Source organism: Ischnura elegans (assembly GCF_921293095.1).
Source record: "Ischnura elegans chromosome 13 unlocalized genomic scaffold, ioIscEleg1.1 SUPER_13_unloc_3, whole genome shotgun sequence".
NCBI lineage: Eukaryota > Metazoa > Arthropoda > Insecta > Odonata > Coenagrionidae > Ischnura > Ischnura elegans.
In genome coordinates, this window is record NW_025791659.1 from 5,774,981 (window position 1) to 5,794,601 (window position 19,621).

Sequence of the window (19,621 nt, forward strand, 5' to 3'; positions counted from 1 at the left end):
CAACTCAAGATATAAGTTAATATTTATCGTAGAATTTCGATTAAAAATTGTATACACTGCTCAAAAGAGAAATAATTCAATTCTTAGTTTATTTTTCTTGAGCAATGAACAAATATTTATTTCGAAACCAGACAGGATAAACAATTGTATGACAGCTGTCCCTTACCGCTAAGAGGGGTTATAAAAGACACGTGGTCTGGGTACTTGCTCCCGGATTCCGAGGGTAAATCCTAAACTCTGTAGGGTTGGGTCCCGAGACAAAGACGACGTAAACCCACGACCGCCCTAAAAGGGGGAGAGCTAGAAAACTTATATATACGGCTTTCGTTCTCCTGGCTAGGAAAATATCACACGAAAATATACGTGTGTAGTAGGGAAAAGGTTAATTTTTTCCTTAGTCCGTCAATGCATTCTGTGCCATTTGGCAGCATTCATTTGAACTACATGCACTTTTTCATCATCGTATATCTTCTCTAATGCATATAACCACCAGCCGCCATGACCAGGGGTGCTGCCAGGAATTAAGGCTAGGGGGAGTTTCAGGCACAACTAATACTTGGGGGTTTGGGGGTATTGCATACCCGCCAGGGTAAGAGGAAGATGCAGAGGCCTTCCGCCGGAAGAAAATTAAGATAAATGGTTCAAAATGATTTTTTACGCACTTCTGAGGGATATTTTATTAATCCTCACACTATTCTATAATTAGTATTATTACTACTTTTCCTCTTCTATTCTTGACCTTGTTTAATAACTTTTTATGATATTTCTTGGAGTTAAGGTCAATTGAAACCAAGTTATAGCCAACGTTTCGATTTATTTAAAATCATCCTCAGGGCTCTTAACTTTGTACATATAAAACAACATCAATATCAATAAATATGTACAAAGTTAATAGCCCTGAGGATGATTTTAAATGAATTGAAACGTTGGCTATAACTTGGTTTCAATTGACTTAAACTCCAAGAAATATCATTAAAAAACTATTCTATAAGCAATATTAATCCAATTAAGTAAAATAGTTTTAACTTAAAAATTTCTATGAGCTCCGTGGGGGGGTTTTATCCCCCAAACCCCCCCCCCCCCCCTCGCTGCACCACTGGCCATGACTACATGACCTCCACATTCAAAAGAAAACTTAAAATCTGCAACTTTTTTACGGATACAAATTATATAAACGATACTGCACCCAATCAGCAGTCACTTTCAGCCTCGTGTTGTAAGTGCACTTCGTTCTTCCTTCAGCACGCTGAAGAAGGGCTACTTTGAAGCCGAAATACGTATACGTGTGTTTTGTATTTGTGTGTGTGTTTATGTACAGTAGGGAAAAGGTTAAACCCCTTTTCTGACCGCAGGGGTAGTGAATTTGACCATAGAGGGGCATAAAACTGCCGTAGTGAATCCCGAATGATAGTTACCACTTTCAGTGATGTATTCGTGCGCGAAAATACGGTCATTACTGCCGGTGATGGCGTAAAAGAGCGTACTCTCATCCTAGTGACTTCCCCTGACAACTGCAGACACGATTTACACATTGTTGACTGAAAAACATCTCTATTTCTCGTTTTTTTACGCATGCATGGCGTAAAATGAGACTGCGGGTTGCCTAACCCACAAAACTGCTTTCAGGGACACGATATAAGGTCATTTTCTCGATAAGTAAAAGCAATAGAGATGACATCTTTGATCTAAAATGTCAAGGAAATACTAATGCTATACTCAATTGGAACAAATGAGTGCTTGCTGAAACCAAATTTGAATTATTTAAATTTTTAACGTTTTTCGTTAAATATTTTGAAATTTCAAGATGAAATGGCGAACAGAAGATATTAACGGCAGAAGAAATATAGATTTCGAAAAAAAATCATAACTCTAATACTCACCTGGGTACGCAACTGTTGCCAGGTATTACGATTCGATCCTAAAAAAAAAAAGTGGCCGAACGAGGGACCCCAGTATATAATCAAGTATTCTATTCCTTATATCGCCTCTGATTTAGAAAATGAAAATGCAACAGTAGGTTAGTTTCCTTCATCAAAGAAAACAAAAGGCATTGATTGCGATTCGTTACTCACCATTAGTGTATTCATAATATACAAATTATTTCGTTTTAGAAATTACGGTTTAGACGAATGGCAATGGTCAATTTTATCCTCATTTGAAAAAGGCCAGATTGGCGCCCATGCGATTCCACTCCACGTGACGTCACAGGGACCTAGTTTCTATACGAATACAGTGGAACTTGGTTAGTACGTTCCTCCTTAGTACGTTTTCCTCCTTAGTATGGCGATTTCCCTTGGTCCCGGTACCATCCAAACAAAATACAGGTAAAAGAATTTGGTTAGTACGTTTGAAAAAATTGTGCTTTCCTGGTTAGTACGCTCAATTGCTTGCCGTGACGCAACCCGCAATTCGTTCTCTAGTGTCTTCTTAAGGGTCGCAAACGTCTGAATTCATGATTTAATTTATTATTATTAGCCATTAACATTCTTCCATTCATTCCACATCTCTTTCTTCTACCGTAATTTATCCAAATGCATTTCTCAATTCTTGTGACGTGATGAAAAATAAAATGCGGCCATTTTTTGGGAATGTCTGACTATGAAAAACTACAGCCAATAAGAAGCCCCAATTTTCCTCACCCCGAGCTCCTCACCTTCTGCTGCCTTTGGAGCTTGGGAGTGCCACCTGCTGCGCACAAAGTTCATGAGTGGGCAATTGTTGCTATTGCACGAGTTATCATGATGAAGAAATGAGTCTTAACGGTATTAGACAATTCCCACATTATCTAAAACAGTACTGCTCCATAAACTCGACGTCGTGCGTATTTACTTGACTACTGTTGCGGGAGCAGACGATCCTCTGGATCTCCACGCGAAGCTTAGCTTAAAAATACTTGATCTCGGAACGAAAGCGGACGACATTAGACAAATTTTGAAAGTAAATTTCAACTGTTTAATATAAAATTTTCTTGTAATTACGTCGTAATCTAATAATCTTGCGTGTCATCAGTTGATATATCGATCGATTTTACAATCGAAATGGTATCATTCCAGAAGTGAATGTCTACGGCTGTTGCCGTAATTTGAAAGTCAATATAATTTTGCCCAATTTTTATGATGTTTAAAAAACCAGTTGACTTACTCCGGGTTGTTGGTATATTCTCCGAGTACGCTGTGAGAAAGAAAAATGACTTGTCTGAGCTTCACTCGTCCTCGTTTTGTAAATAGATATAGGATAAATCACGGGAGATAGACGCCGTAATCATGAAATCCTCTCCGGGATGTCCATGAAAAATTGCGATTTTTATTCACATGGTATTGTTTTTCATGGTAGCGCTCATTTTCTTGATTTTAAATGTGAAAAGAGTTCAGGAAGGCGATCCTATGAGAACTACTGATAGTAATTGTAATTATGACGACTTTTTCACTGATTGCAATAACCCCGACTGCTATTATTTACTTTCCTCGTTAGTACGTTTTCCTGGTTAGTACGTTCATTTTTCGTGGTCCCTTCAGAAACGTACTAACCAAGTTCCACTGTATATCGGAGTTTTACATCGTCTGAGATTAACAATTCATGAATGAGGCACAGAGCTGAGGGAAACATCTCTTAATAATCACCTATTAAAACTGGCTGATTTCGGAAAGTTTTCTTTGTTTGATAAGGTATTAATAATCCTCACTTAAGCCAAGCGCTACCAGCTAGCATGGTACTCTGCTACCTGCTAGCATTCTGCGTCGTATCAGCGCTCAGAGCCTCGATCAAGGTCACCTCACAAGGCGGGAGGGGGAACCAGAAATACGTCACACGGAGAGATTTCCTTACCCGTCGCGTTTTCGCGCGCTTGAAAATTTTCACTTTTCATTTAATCGCGAAAAATAGATATCGTCATTTAAAAATCTAAAAGCGTGAAATACGTACTCCAGGAGTAATAATCTTTCGTTTTAGGCTATAAAAAAATCATAGGAAACCACCCTATTACTTCTTGGTTGTCGTAGAAGTTTTCTGATAGTTCGTCATACCACTACGTATATTAAATTGTCCATATAGTCATATCGTGGAGATAATATAGTCCAGTTGCATGCTGCATGCTGGTGATTGATCATCCCATACCAAACACCCTAGAGGTGGCTCGCAGGGTATTGTGTATATGTAGATGTTATGAGAGCGTAAAAAAAGTTAATAATTTTATTAGAGGTGGTAGTTGCCTTCGTTGGGGGGAGGACCCGCCAGCTATACGTGTGTCGGTCCCACACAGTTTTTTATCGGTCATTTCTTCCCCTCCTTTGCTCGCAGCTCAGGCATTTCGCGGGCCCATGCGCCTAACTTACGGTATTCACCCTATAAGTAATTAGTTACCCTCCAATTTAATAATTTATACCGTATGGTACATGTTGACCTTGCATGAGGTGGTATTTTGTACATCTTTCTTTGGGTTTACTTCAAAATCTAGGCGTTTTTATTTATGATTTCAGGGAGCTTGGTGGTTTCTCGTAAGACGATACAGTCTCTAACATAATTATTTACTTTTCTTTTACTTTCTCGTGACACCTCAATCTAAATAGCATATTTTTTTAAAGTACTAAGTGAGCTAAGACGAATGACATGAAACGCGAAGTACTCATGTATAACTAAATGGTCGAAAGTTATTTTTTAGACATTATAGTGTATGTTTTGTTTATTAAACTGTCCATAAAGTCATGTCGTGGTGATAATATAGTCCAGTTGCATGGTGTATGCTGGTGATTGATCACCCCCTGCCAAACTCCCTAGAGGTGGCTCGGAGAGTATTATGTAGATGTAGATGTTCCCCGTTATCTCGGTTCCGGCGAGGATCGAGAGAAGAGCAGCAAATCTGAGCGCCAGCTGAATGGTGCCACGCTATCGCAGTAATTACGTATGAAAAAAATGTGTATTCTTGTCAAACGTTTCCCTGGTAAACTGGGAATTATGCATTTTCTGTGTTGATTGACTGGACACCCATGTGTATTGCTGGAGGATTATTAATATCACAGTAAAACCTCTTTACATCGTAATGGAAGGGACCAAAATTTGGGCAATTTGATGTATGGTGGTTCACGATAGAGAGGTTTTAGGGATAGGCACCATTTTTTCATATCCTTTGAATGTGAATATGTATATGAAAGGCACTACTGTCTTTTAAACCATTATATTTATGTGTTTAAACGCACATGCATGCATCAGTGAACATATACATATGTATTATTGAATAATTACAGAAAGCGAACGCTATCGCATGATTTTTACCATGATTCGAGTGAAAATTATGTGATCTCTCTCAATTCAGCAGTCACTTAAAATGATAAGGATAGTTGGTTTTCTTTTTTCTTATTTACTGTTAGATATGCTCTCATATGGAACAAAATGGCCACAACTAATGATTAACCTGAAAATTACAGCATGATAAGGTACCTATACAGGCGGTCCTCGACTTTCGTACACTCGACTTTCGTACAATTCGCACTTTCGTACGTTCAAAATTGACACCTTTTACTTGACTTTCGTACGCTAAATTCGGACTTTCGGACGTTGGTCTGTAATCTTTTAAAAATTCCCGCGATGTTTATTGCGCATCCTAACATTCAATTGTTTCAAATGGCACTATATGCGAACAGTACGAACGTATATAATGAAGGGAATTGTTGGTAGTTGACTCTAATCTAGGTGATTTATTTGGGAGAGAGACTGCCTGCTATAGGCTCCTTCATCAAGAGAAGAAGAAAGCCTTAATTGGAGCGATTTTTCTAGTAAGATCTTGTTTCTAATTGTGTTTTTTCGTTTGAGTGCTGTTCAATTCATGTACACCTTCAGCAACGATATTGCACGAAATATCACACGAATTCAGTTTGTCTTTTGTCTTTCACCTGCCAATGTCACCTGCCAAATGTCGAATTTTGGTGTAAAAATTAAAAGGTATCCAGAGTGCGGGTTCAACAACTACATTTTGTTATGCTTCTTGATATGTCTTTTTATTTATAGTGGACGTAATAAGTGGAATGTCAACTTAAAACGCCAAGAGGAAGTTTCACTCGATAGCCAACGCATTTCTTGTTTTTTAAACTTTTACTTGCATTTTTTGCGTATTTTCGAAAGAAATTAGATGATTTGAGGAGTTTTATTACGTATTATTAAAATTTAGTCAATGGAAATGAATTCCGTGAAAAAAAAAGGTTTTAGTACTTATATTCCACTCTTTTGGAACGTAACCCCTAATTAGTATGGAGGTCAATGGTTCGACTTTCGTACATTCGACTTTCGTACAAGTTTTCGGGAACGCATTGTGTACGAAAGTCGGGGACCGCCTGTATAAGAAAAAAAGAGTGAAACATTTATTGCTGAAAATATAATTCCATGTACGTAATCACAGCTGCATTAATGATCTCTAGTTGTCTCGGTACGATTTGCGGAGGTAGTTAGGCCGTCTCGGGGGTATCCCCTTGGTATGATAAGTGGAGGTTTTACGATATAAAGAGGTTCACTACAAAGAGGTTTGCCTATAAATTTACATGTAAATCTGACGGGACCATTGGGTTGGTACGAAGTATGGAGGTTTATGATGTAAAGTGGTTCACTACAAAGAGGTTTGCCTATAAATTTACATGTAAATCTGACGGGACCATTGGGTTGGTACGAAGTATGGAGGTTTATGATATAAAGAGGTTCACTACAAAGAGGTTTGCCTATAAATTTACATGTAAATCTGACGGGACCGTTGGGTTGGTACGAAGTATGGAGGTTTATGATGTAAAGTGGTTCACTACATAGAGGTTTCACTGTATTGTATTGCATTATTGGTATTTTCTTTGCAGGCCAAAGAGGATATCTATCAGTCCGCCAAAGACGGAGCCCAAAAAAGGAAAGCCTGTGGACACAGCAGTGAAGTCATCACCTCAGGTGAGGCGCTTAATGCACTATCTGCTTTCACTATTTTTTTCTGAGCATTGTCAAATTTTAATAGAAGTTCTAAGGCTAATATTAACGCATTTAATGCAGCAGCAATTTCCATGTTGATTTTTATACATAACTCTACCAAGTGTACGTGGAGATGTACATATGTACTGCCACGCCACGGCAATGTACAATAAGAGCCCTTTTCACATGGCTATCAAGGTTTATAATGCTCTGCCGTCAACCATAAAAAAAGCTTCTACAAGGGCAATTTTCAAATCTAATCTTAAACTCTTTCTAGTCAACAAAGGCTATTATAGCACAACTCAGTTTCTAGAGGAATCTGCCTACCACAGAAGTGTCTGATTCTGACTTTGATTGTGTATGTATTTATTTTTGTGTATGACATGTCCTATATTTTACAATGTAAAGTCCTGGGACCAATAAAATTATTATTATTATTATACTCAAGGCATAAGTTAATGTTTATTGTAGAATTTCGTTTAAAAATTGTAAACGCTGCCCAAAAGACATATAATTCAATTCTTAGTTTATTTTTCTTGAGAAATGAACACATATTTATTTCGAAAACTGACTGGATAAACAATTGTATGACCGCTGTCCATTACCGCTAAGAGGGGTTATAAAAGACGAGGGGTCCAGGTACCTGCTCCTGGATTCCGAGGGTAAATCCTAAATCCCGCAGGGTTGGGTCCCGCAACAAAGACGTCGTAAACCTGCGACCGTCCTAAAAGGGGGAGAGCTAGAAAACGTATATATACGGCTTTCGTTCTCCTTGCCAGGAAAATCTCACACATAAATATACAGCCGTCGTCTCCCGGGTCAGGAAACGTCCACACATGTATATACGTGAGTAGTAGGGAAAAGATTAACAATGTGGAAACAACAATATCTGAAAGATATCGCAAAAAGAATTTGAAACTAGAAGCCAATAGCCTATTCTTCAACAGAACCAAATACAGTAAAATTCCTTATTTACACTTTTCTAGGGACCCAAGAAAAAAAGTGTAAATTGTGGGAAAATTCTAATAGTGGGAAATAGAGAATTTTCACTTTAACTCACGTACTGGCTTTGGAAATGTTAGTTTTGTAATTGTTCACTAAGCATTACTCCATAACACTGGTCCACAGTGTTTTTTCTGGCAGCAAAAATTAAAAAATAATCCTGTTTCGTCTGCATTGAAAGCATGTTTTGGGCTGTAACCTTCCAGAAGTCTGATCAATTCGAATTTTTTCCACTGAGTTGCTGTCTGTATGTTAACATCTTTGCTTTCACCACTCACAGTCTTGTATACAAGACTGCACCTATTTTTGAATCTATCCAACCAACCATTACAGATGCGGTGGAATCTTCGATTCCAAATCTTGTGGGGAAATACAATCCTTTTTCTCAAGGGCCTTTGGGCCTGTTTACGTGATACATTAATATGCACAAGTTAATGTCTGTTTTCATGAATGATTTTTGTGGACCGGAACGGAACATGTACAAATCATGCGGGCAGATCCAGGATTTTTTTCTGGGAGGGGTAGAGAGGGCCTGACAGGCAAACGATCTTGTCTTGAGATTAAAAACAAGATATATAGCAATGACTTTACGAAATTCTTTTTATTTTCAAATCAAAGTTATTAATATTGAATTAAATTGTTGAGCCTCCGTAATACACAAAACAAAGTGAACGTAATGATGACTGCCAGGGGCAGTTCCAGGATTTCTTTCTGGGGGGCACAAGCAAGGCCGTATCCAGGATTTTGTTCTGGGGGGGGGGCACAAGGATACCTCGTAATACAAAATGAATGCAATGATAACGGGGCCGTATTAAAAATCTTGCATATTTATTAAGGATCTGGGGAGGGGAGAGGGCACGTGCCCCCCCCCCCCCCCCCCCACCCCTAGATCCGCCTTGATAACCGCATTCAAATTTTGTCTAGTTTTTAAGCATCTGGGGAGGGGGGGCTTGTGCCCCTCCCCTAAATCCGACTATGAATGCATGAACCAAATTTAAACATTTTCAATTTTCTGTCGATGCATTCGCACAAGTTGGGTGAATACACGTTGCATTTTCGTGTTCATCCGTGCGTTCATAAATTTAGACATTAACTCTCAGGGGTTAATGCATCGTATGTACTATGTTAATTTTATTTATTATTATAATGTTATTATTAAATCAATTGTTAATGCATGTACTATGTAAACAGGCCTTTAGATGACACCATTTGCTGAGACATTTGATGATCATGCACCTAAAAACTACTCTTTTAGAATTCGTTCTAATTCATCTCACCTGGAATTCTTCACATATTTTCTCTTTTTTGATAAATGTTTGCATATTTTACAATGGAATCACGATTTTCACCACGGTTGAATGTTGAGACTGGCAATCTGATCGGATTCGGGGCGTTTTTCACCTCGAATTTCCATTTTCAAGCAGGATAAATTCTATTTCCCGCACTAATTGGGGGTAACTTGGCAACACACGAGTATCTGAACTACTCCTCGGCGATCAAGTAGTACAAACGGTCGTGCGACTCAATAATTTTTGAAAGTTACAATAGTTTGCGATGCACTGCGATTTGAATGGGATAATTAAAGAAGTCAGCGCAAATGATCCCAGTTGTCGGTCAAGTTACCGGCATTTATCACGTTTCATCACGTCTTGTTTCCTTTCAGACTCTCGCATCAAATTATGGACTACATGATTATTATCAACATTCCTTCAGGAGTTCTTGCATTATAATTATTACATAGCTGGATAGCTCAAAACACCTACTTTCATATCGTGCATCTTTTCGCCGCTGGCAGAAAACGAGGTGACGTAGTTCAACTTTCCGACGCTAGTGGCGTTGTGTCCCGCCACATTCAAATTCTTCCCGAAAATAGTTCCCATTACATATTTCTCTCTTGTATTTTTAAATACAAATACGCGAAAGGAAGCCAAAAGACAGTTTATAAGGGCTGATATACACGATTTATTGTTTTAGTGGGCAAATATTTTTTTTAGTCAGCACGTCGTGATGCACATGGTGGGAAAACGAAAAAAGCACGACATAAATACAGGGTTCTATTTACGCTGGAGAGATAGGAAATATGATGGGACCCAGAAAAAAACTTGCATTTTGCGGGAAAACGTAAATTCCGATAACGTAAATACGGGGTTCTACTGTACATATTACAATCATAGATCTTCTCATTTAATTTTTAGAGAATTTCAAAAATTTTGCACACATCGTAACCTCCACTGCATAAACGCTCAACAATCGCCCACTGAATCAAATCCGCTCATCCAGATAGCCCTTGTAATATTAAATGACCAGATTCTATTTGGTGGGTGGTTGTTGAGCTTTTTATGCAGTGGAGGTATCGATATATGCCCCTTGGTCCTTTAAGGGTTAAATAAAGTGATGAAATAGTAATTTCAACACTCTCCATCGGGGAAAAAAACTTCATTTTTCAAATAAATCTTTTATTAAGTCATGATTTTTTCAATATTTTGTTTTGGAAGCTTACCGTTTTTGCACGAGTCTAAGACAAACACGATTCTAAGACGACCCCCCCTTTTTTGGAACTACGCTTGGGAAAAAAAGTTTTCCTAATAACGATACGAATAAGCGATGAATGCGGGGATGTTTGGCTAGGTTGCCTATGTCCAAGGAAACGCAGGCTTTTTGGCGCGTAATTATGATTAGATTTTAGGGCGTAATATTTCTTACAGGAATATTTCTTCGGAGGGGCTAAGGTCCAAAGACGAATTAAATTAAACTAGTGAAAATGAAACCTGACTTTATTAAACCCACACGGAAAACACTCCGTAGTTTGAAGTCAAGCCATCCTGGAAAGTAGGGAACCACTCGTGCAAGGTGAAGTTCGGAACTGATGCTATCGCGTTCGGCGTACGCGACGGGAAATGATCAATGTGGGAACGATGGATCGGAATTCCGAGGTATAACTTTTCTTTTGAAAGCGGCATTGCAATCAATATTCTCCGCCATCGTAATACTCTGAAAGGCACGGTTAATCACAACTGAATCGATCTCTCTAATCAGAGGCAAATCATGTTGCCTTCTTACCGTTGCTCTGAGAAAAATGCAACGGCTTTGTAGCAGTTTATTCCATGACATTGAGGCTTTAACGTTACAATTTAGGTAAATTGTAACCAATCACGCGATCATTTTGTGAGTTGATCGAGCTATAACTGGAATGGAGCGGAACCAAAGGTAAAGCAGGCAATCTCGCGAATAGGGCATAAGTGAACCCGGCGCGCCGCGGCGACTGATGAGCACACACCGAATCTTTGCCTGCTGCCCAAAAATGAAAAATGTTTTTTTTACTTGAACGCAAAATTAATTATGCTACATTACTGTTCAGCTATTTTGACGTTGATTTTTCGCTGTATAGCTATCAGGTGGCAAACTCAGGTGACCATGATTTTTCCGACGTAAATTATGCAACCCGATTGACGTCGAGAATAGGGTAGTTTCCTTCATCAAAGAAAACGAAAGGCATTGATTGCGATTCGTTACCCACCATTAGTGTATTCATAATACACAAATTATTTGGTTTTTGAAATACCGGTTTAGACGAATGGCAAGGGTCAAATTTTATCCTCATTTGAAAAAGGCCAGATTGGCGCCCATGCGATTCCACTCCACGTGACGTCACAGGGACCTAGTTTCTACACGAGAGGATAGGAGTTATACATCGTCTGAGGTTACCAATGCATGCATGAAGCACAGAGCTCAGGGAAACATGTCTTAATAATCACCTACTAAAACTGGCTAAGGTTGGAAAGTTTTCTTCGTTTGATAAGGTATTAATAAACCTTTTTTAAGCCAAGCGTTACCATTCAGCAAGGTACTCAGCTACCCGCTGGCAGCCTGCGACGTATCAGCACTAAGCCTCGCCTCAAGGTCACCTCACCGGGCGGGAGGGGGAACCAGAAATACGACGTACGGAGATATTTCCCGGCATTCATACTTGAGCGTCGCGTTTTCGCGCGCTTGAAAATTTTCACTTTTATTAATCGCGAAAACGAGATATCGTCAATTAAAAATCTAAAAGCGTGAAATACGTACTCCAGGAGTAATAATCTTTCGATTAAGGCAATAAAAAAATAATAGGAAAGCACCCTATTATGCAACCCGATTGACGTCGAGAATTTTGCTTCCGATTGTAAGACGAACCCTCTTTTCTGCGGGAGTTAGGAGGGAAAAAACCTTGTCTTAGATTCGTGCAAATACGGTATTTTGTACTTGAATTGATTGTACATGAATCGAGCGAAAGGATCACGGAGAAAAAAATCATCCGCCTTATGTACCTATCAAAAGCAAGGTCCTACGATCCACTCCGTACCACAAAAATTAATAATGTTTGATTGAGCGAACAATTTTGACGGCCCAGAACGAAGATGAGGATTACTCAAACCAAGTAAATCAAATCGTGTCAGGCGAAACATGATGGAACTCCTTCATGATGAAACAAAAAGGAAGACAATGGCAGGTTCCACAATTTAATTATTACTGCGACTGGTTTCAATACATGGTATCATCATCAGCCACTTTTGATATAACAGTTTCCACTTATATAGTAGTCATGAGGCATGGGGGGGGGGGGGTGGAGGAGATAATAGGGGAATGGTTAACAGCGTCATGGATTGGGTGTTAGGGTGGGGAGGTTAAGGGGGATTGGTTGGCAGCGTCAAGTCGGGGGCCAGTAGAAATGGGAGGGGAGGTGGAGTATGTAGGCGGGGGAGGAAGGGGAGAGTGGTCAGGGTTGTGAGGGAAACTTAGAGGGGGGGGGGAGGGGGTATGGTTGAGAAAACACATTGAGAATGGGGGAATTCAAAGAATACAATTGTTCGTTCACTACGCTGACGCTGACTGACTGCTGACGCTGTTAAACATTCCCCTATTATCTCCTCCACCCCATCCCCGCATGCCTCATGACTACTATATAAGTGGAAACTGTTATACCAAAAGTGCCTGATGATGATACCATGTATTGAAACCGGTCGCAGTAATAATTAAATTGTGGAACCTGCCATTGTCTTCCTTTTTGTTTCAAGTAAATCAGGATAAAATAGTTGGTACTGTGCATAAATTCAAATCTTTTAACTGTGTAACAAACGAAGACGAAATCAAGAACTATCTATGTGAATATTTTAAGTCCTTGGAAGTACCTGGCTTACCAAGGCACGATTTACAGGTAAATTTAGGCTCTGTGTTCATGACCTTTCCAAACCAAAACCAACCATAACTATCCAACGGAACGCGTTTGGTGATTAAAAAAATTGATAATGAATGTGATTCACGCAACTTTACTCAAAGGAAAATTCAAAGATGAGGAAGTTCTCATTCCGATGATTCGATGATCCCAACTTATATGTCACTTTGAGCTTAAAAGTATTCAATTTCCGATTCGGGTTGCATTCGTGATAACGATTAACAAATCGCATGGGCAGTCTTTCAGTTTTTGTGGTGTTTGACCATCCGCTGTATTTCTCCCTTCAAAAAGCGCGGATAGGGGGGTTTTAGGTGCAGCTAATACTACGGGATTGTAGGGTATAGAAAACTCGCTAAGGTAAGCGAGAGTTGTGGGGGCCCTCCCCCACATATTTTTTAAGATAAATGGTTCAAAATAGTGGGTTTAGCGGCTGTATGAATAATTAAATATGTTTTGTTTGTTACTCATCCATCCCCCTAATATTAGTAACAAAAGTTTTTATAAAAAAGTTCTCTGAGCTCTTGGGGGGGGGGGGTTTAACCCCCAAAAACTCCCTCGCTGCTTCACTGCTTGGCTTTGCTATATTTATTTAGCTTCATCCACTTTATCTTGCGCCTGATATCAAAACAAAAACTGTTGTTTATCAGAAAGTGATCGACGCAAGACATTAAACAGTCGCTGCTCAGCTGTTGAACGGAGTTGATTGTAGAACCTTGCTCGATACTACTTGCACATCCGTAGCAATTTAGTTTTTTTTATTTTTAATTTCTAACCAAATAAAATAAAATTACAGGCTAAAATCAAGCATCACCTCATAACAGTTTTACTAACAGATATTTTTTTTTGGGGTAACCTTGCTCCAACTCTTAGTTTCGCACTAAATTTGGATGTTTTCATCAAACTGGGCAAAATTCGTCCCAGTTCAAGGTAATTTTGCCCTAAAATTTTGAAAGTAAATCCATGCTGTAAAAATATTTAAGAGGTTCACAAGGAACTTTAAATTGAAAGTCCACGATCTGTAAATATTCCAACCACTTATGTAACCAACCACTGAGACCTAGTTTCTATATGAGTAGATAGGAGTTTTACATCGTCTGAGATTAGTAATGAATGCATGAGGCGCAGAGCTCAGGGAAACATGTCTTAATAATCACCTATTAAAACTGGCTAAGGTCGGAAAGTTTTCCTCGTTTGATAAGGTATTAATAATCCTTATTTAAGCCAAGCGCTACCTGCTAGCCGGGTACTCTGCTACTTGCTAGCATCCTGCGTCGTATCAGCGCTCAAAGCGTCGCCCCAAGGTCACCTCACTTGCGGCAGTGGGAACCAGAACGACGTCACACGGCGTTTTCCCAGCATTCATACTCACCCATCTCTTAATAATAACCTATTAAAATTTTCTATGGTCAGAAAGTATCCTTCGTTTTGTAGGGTATTAATAATCCTTAATGTCAGCCAAGCGCTACTTGCTAACAGGGTACTCTACGCTACTGCCATGCTCGGCAGCATGCAGCCTGCATCATAGCGGCGTTCATAGCCTCGCACCCAGGTGGCCTCTCACAGCTGTAGCCAGACGTCACAAGGGCTTTCCCAGCATTCATACTTAGCACTCGCGTTTTCGTGCGCTTGAAAATTTTCAAATGCATTTAATCGCGAAAAATTGATATCGTCGTTTAAAGATCTAAAACGTGAAATATATACTCCAGGAGTCTTTCGATTTAAGCAATAAAAAAATTAGGAAATCACCCTATTGCCCAAGAAAATGAGTGTATTGATTGAGGTCCTGGGTTAATGTATGATTTTTCAACTGTAGCTGACAATCGTTATCACCGATTTGAATCAATAAACTATTGTTAGAATAGGGTGGTTTCATATTATTTTTTTATTGCCTAAATCGAAAGATTATTACTCCTGGAGTACGTATTTCACGCTTTTAGATTTTTAAATGACAATATCTATTTTTCGCGAGTAAGTGAAAAGTGAAAATTTTCAAGCGCGCGAAAACGTGACTGCTAAGTAGGAATGATGGGAAATCTCTCCGAGTGACGTATTTCTGGTTCCCGCTGCCGCAAGTGAGGTGACCTTGGGGTGAGGCTTAGCGCTGATACGACGCAGGCTGCTAGCGGGTAGCCTAGTACCCTGCTGGCTGGTAGCGCTTGGCTTAAATAAGGATAATTAATACCTTATCAAACGAGGAAAACTTTCCGACCTTAGCCAGTTTTAATAGGTGATTATTAAGACATTTTTCCCTGAGCTCTGCGCCTCATGCATTCATTACTAATCTCAGACAATGTAAAACTCCTATCTACTCATATAGAAACTAGGTCTCAGTGACGTCACGTGGAGTGGCATCACATGGCCGCCAATCTGGAATTTTTCAAATGCGGTTAAAATTGACCATTAAAATTTGTCTAAACTGGGATTTCTAAAACCAAATAATTTGTATATTATGGGACCTTGGTACGAGGATATGCGCGTCGCGACGATGCAGGCTTCTAGCAGGTAGCAGAGTACCATTCTAGCAGGTGACGCTTGGTTTTTATATGGATTTTTAATACCCTATCAAATGATAAAAACTTACCGACACTTGGCAGTTTTAATAGGTGAATATTAAGAAATGTTTCCCTGAGATCTGTGGCTCTCAGCTTATCTGTGCCTGATAGATGCATTGGTGATCTCAGACGATGTGAAACTCCTATCTGCTCGTATAGAAACTAGGTCCCTTGAAACGTCACATGGAGTGACATTGCATGGGCGTCAGTCTAGCCTTTTTCAGATGCGGTTAAAATTGACCATTGCTATTCGTCTAAACTGGGATTTCTAAAAACAAATAATTTGTATATTATGAATACACTAATGGTGGGTATCGAATCGCAATCAATGCCTTACGTTTGCTTTGATGAAGGAAACTACCCTATTTTCTAGAAATTACCGTACTCGACTCGACTCAATACTCGCGAGTTGTTTTCAACTGGACTCTAGATCAGAAAGTATTACTCGCACATCCCTTTCCAAGAAATCTAATTAAAGAATACCACAAGGTTAACCCTTTACCAGTGACGTGCGGTCTGGCAGACTGCATTGAATCAAAAATTGATAAAATATTGCTGTGCCATTTTTTTTGTTTTGTTTAATTTTTCTTTAAATGCCTAACTATTCTAAAACCTGAATGAAAATTTTATATTCCCATTACGAACCAATTTTTCAATAAAAAATTTTATTTGCAGCAGGATCAACAAACTGATGCCCAAGACACTTGAGTTATAATTATCATATTTATCTGTCAATATTTTGCCAGATTTCAAAATAAGGTCTAAATCAGTGTTTCCCAAACTTTTTCGAGCCACCTTTCGAGCCCCTTGGATCCATAAACCTTTACTCAACGCACCCCTAATCGGTATCTTTAAAATAATAATCAGAATCATACACTAATTAACCAAATGAGGAACATTGTAATAATTAAATTAAAAACAATGACTAATAAATGATTAAGTTCCCTGTGTCGTTAAGTTGTACCAACGATAGACCAAATGAAACTAAACCCCTTTAAAACGTTTCCCTTGTGCAAGAAAGGCTTGGAAATATTTTTCAACCGTTCTTACTTTAAAATGTAAGAAAACACATGGTTTAAGGGCATTTCCATGAAAATGTCAACTTTTTCTCTCAAGTTAAAATTTAGGCTCGAAATATTTTACTTTGATAAATCAACAGTTAAATGATTTAATTTTATGAAATCAGTATTTGAAACATTATTCAGAGCCTTATTAAAACTTTTCAAATTTTGCTTAGATTCCCAGAGCTTTGAAGATGTTTGAAATCATTACGATTAAGACGTTGACCTGGCAGTGATTCCGTCACGTGTTAATTTTTGGCATATTTAGAAGGCATTTCGATAATTAATTTTGTTTCTGTGTATGCAAAGCACCTTCATGAATGTTTTTTTTTGATCATGCACAGTAAGAAGTTTTGCAACCTTTTTTATTTTACAATTTTATCGAAATATCCTCATACATAGTTTTCTCTGAAACTAATTCCGTCGCAAATGGAATTGCCCTTAAATTACTTCCAAAACAAATTAAACTTTAGAAGCGAAGCTTGAAATCGAAGACAAAAGGAAGGTTACGGAACCTTCGCATTTGTCACATTGTCAGGACCCTCCGGCGCCCCCCTGCCGCCCTCTTGGAACTTTTCGCCCCCATAGACTACAGCAACGTCCCCCAGGGGGCGGTAGCGCCCACTTTGGGAACCACTGGTCTAAATGTTTAAGTCGGAAGGCTAAGTAGTAACTAGCCGTTAAGTTTATCCCGCTTATTCCTTTTCTTATTGCATTCTGCAGTCGATAAAAATTACAATTTTTCACAAAAGCACGCACAGTCTTTTTGCATAGGGAAAATAAGATCCGTCTCTGGTTAAGGGTTGAGAAAGAGTCGGTGATTTTTTTTTAAATAGTGTAGATTCCGTTTAATGGGTCCACTGGTTACTTGGGGCAGCCGCTTAATTGGGGCAGATCTTGAAGAACAGAACCCAATAGAGGAATATCCCAGAGTATTCTCCGCTTAATTGGGAAAGCATGCCGCTTTATTGGGCCATTAGTGCTCGCTTTCTGTAATTATTTAATAATAAATATATGTTCACTAATGCATGCATCTATGTTTAAATACATTAGGATAATGGTTTAAAAGACAGTAGTGCCTTTCTCTTCCGAAGGATATGAAAAATTGTTGTCTATCACTAAAACCTCCATACATCAAATTGTCCAAATTTTGGTCCCCTCCATTACAATGCAAAGAGGTTTTCCTGATATAACATATTAAAATTGCCCGTGGTCGCAAAGTTCCCTTAGTTTGATAGGGCATTAACAATGCTATTTAATGATTTTTTCTGTATGGAATTTTCGCTCAATTTGTGCATTGGAAGGTAACACTGTAAAGTATTCACCGTGGCTAGTCCTGGTACAGTAGATTCCATTTACTGGGTCCACCGGTTACTTGGTACAGCCGCTTAATTGGGGCAGATCTTGAAGATCAGAACCCAATAGATGAATATCCCAGAGTATTCTCCGCTTAATTGGGACAGCATGCCGCTTTTATTGGGCCATGAGTCGGCGACATACACTCTATACTCACGACGAAAGTAACATTTTTTTGTTTTCAGAATACTATTTTTTTTAATTTTCCTCCTTTGATTTAGTCTTAGTTTACACAAATGTTCCTATTCTTGCCCTATTTTGAATGTTCTTGTTGTTATACTATCCGTAAGAGAATAGGACTCTTCTTTAATAGGACTTGGTAAAAGACATTTATTCAGCGTCGCCCGAAGCTGTGAAAAATATTTTTAACTAGATTGTTATAATTCTTAAAAATCATATTAAATCAATTTAACTCGCTGATTTTTTAATCAGAGTAATAGTTTAATAAACTTATGTTGCATTATAAACATTCTTCAGTCTTCTTTCTACCATTTCAAAGTTTTTTATGGCCATATACAAGAGAGTTCGCCTAATTGGGGCAGCCGCTTAATTGGGGCAAAGTGCACAAGTCAAGATATGTCCCAATTAACCGGAATCTACTGTACTTAATTTCAATTTTCTTTTTTTTAAGGTACTCCTCAAAGATTGCACGGTCAGCATTGACAGCAAGCCTCTTGTCAATCAAGTCAAGCAATCCCAGAAGTCAAGTACCAATTTGTCGCAATCCCCGATAAGTACGGAAATGGAGGTAGAGGAGGACACCACACCTGGGAAGAAAATCCTGTGAGTCTCATTTTAGATAAATAGAAAAATATGTATTGTTCAGGAAATATTCTGTAAGAACAAAAATGATATTAAATTACATAAATAAATTGCAAATTACATTAAATACATTGTACAGTGAGTCCTCGTTCTATGTCACCCCGTTTAACGTCATTTCGCGATAACGTCACAAAAATTTTGAGACTGTCATTCGTTTATTGCGCCTACGCTCTGCGATAACGTCACGTCTTTTAAATTTCGCGCGGAAAAAAAAGGCGAAGCCGCGGGCGTTGCAGGTTGTTTGTTTTGTGCATGAACATACGTTCATGATTTGTGGGCGGTAATACAGTCTGTCTAAGCAAAGTGTAAAACGGTGCGTTTATTCTTAATTGCGATAATGGTTTTAGCAAAAATTTCTGCAAAATGAATTCTTGCGTAGGTGCGCAAGGTTTTACTTGACGTAATGGTTTTCAGGAACCTAAAAAGTGATTTCAAGGCATTATTCCGTGTAGAACTCGGAGTTTTTGTCGTCAATTTTTTTGGCCAAGTTCACAATAACTTTGGTTCCCGTAACTGCGACGATGTTTCAGCGATGATGATGCCCAGGCGACGCTCGCCCGGGTGACCACCATGGCGAAGCCGAAAAGCAAATGCTGGAAGATACAAAAAATGGAGAAGGATTTACGTCAGTGCTGCTATTGCTGTCGATGAAGACAGGAACTCGTATGTATGCCATAGTTTGG

General features: G+C 38.9%; 1 protein-coding gene across 1 annotated transcript in view; it reads left to right on the forward strand.

Annotated features, from left to right (window-relative positions):
• The window catches only part of LOC124172886 (zinc finger protein 235-like), a 98,252-nt gene that overhangs the window by 49,625 nt on the left and 29,006 nt on the right, over positions 1–19,621 (forward strand). The window contains exons 6-7 of the mRNA XM_046552387.1: positions 6,831–6,915; positions 18,748–18,899. Of these exons, the coding sequence (XP_046408343.1) occupies positions 6,831–6,915; positions 18,748–18,899 (237 nt within the window). The remainder of the gene's footprint in view (positions 1–6,830; positions 6,916–18,747; positions 18,900–19,621) is intronic.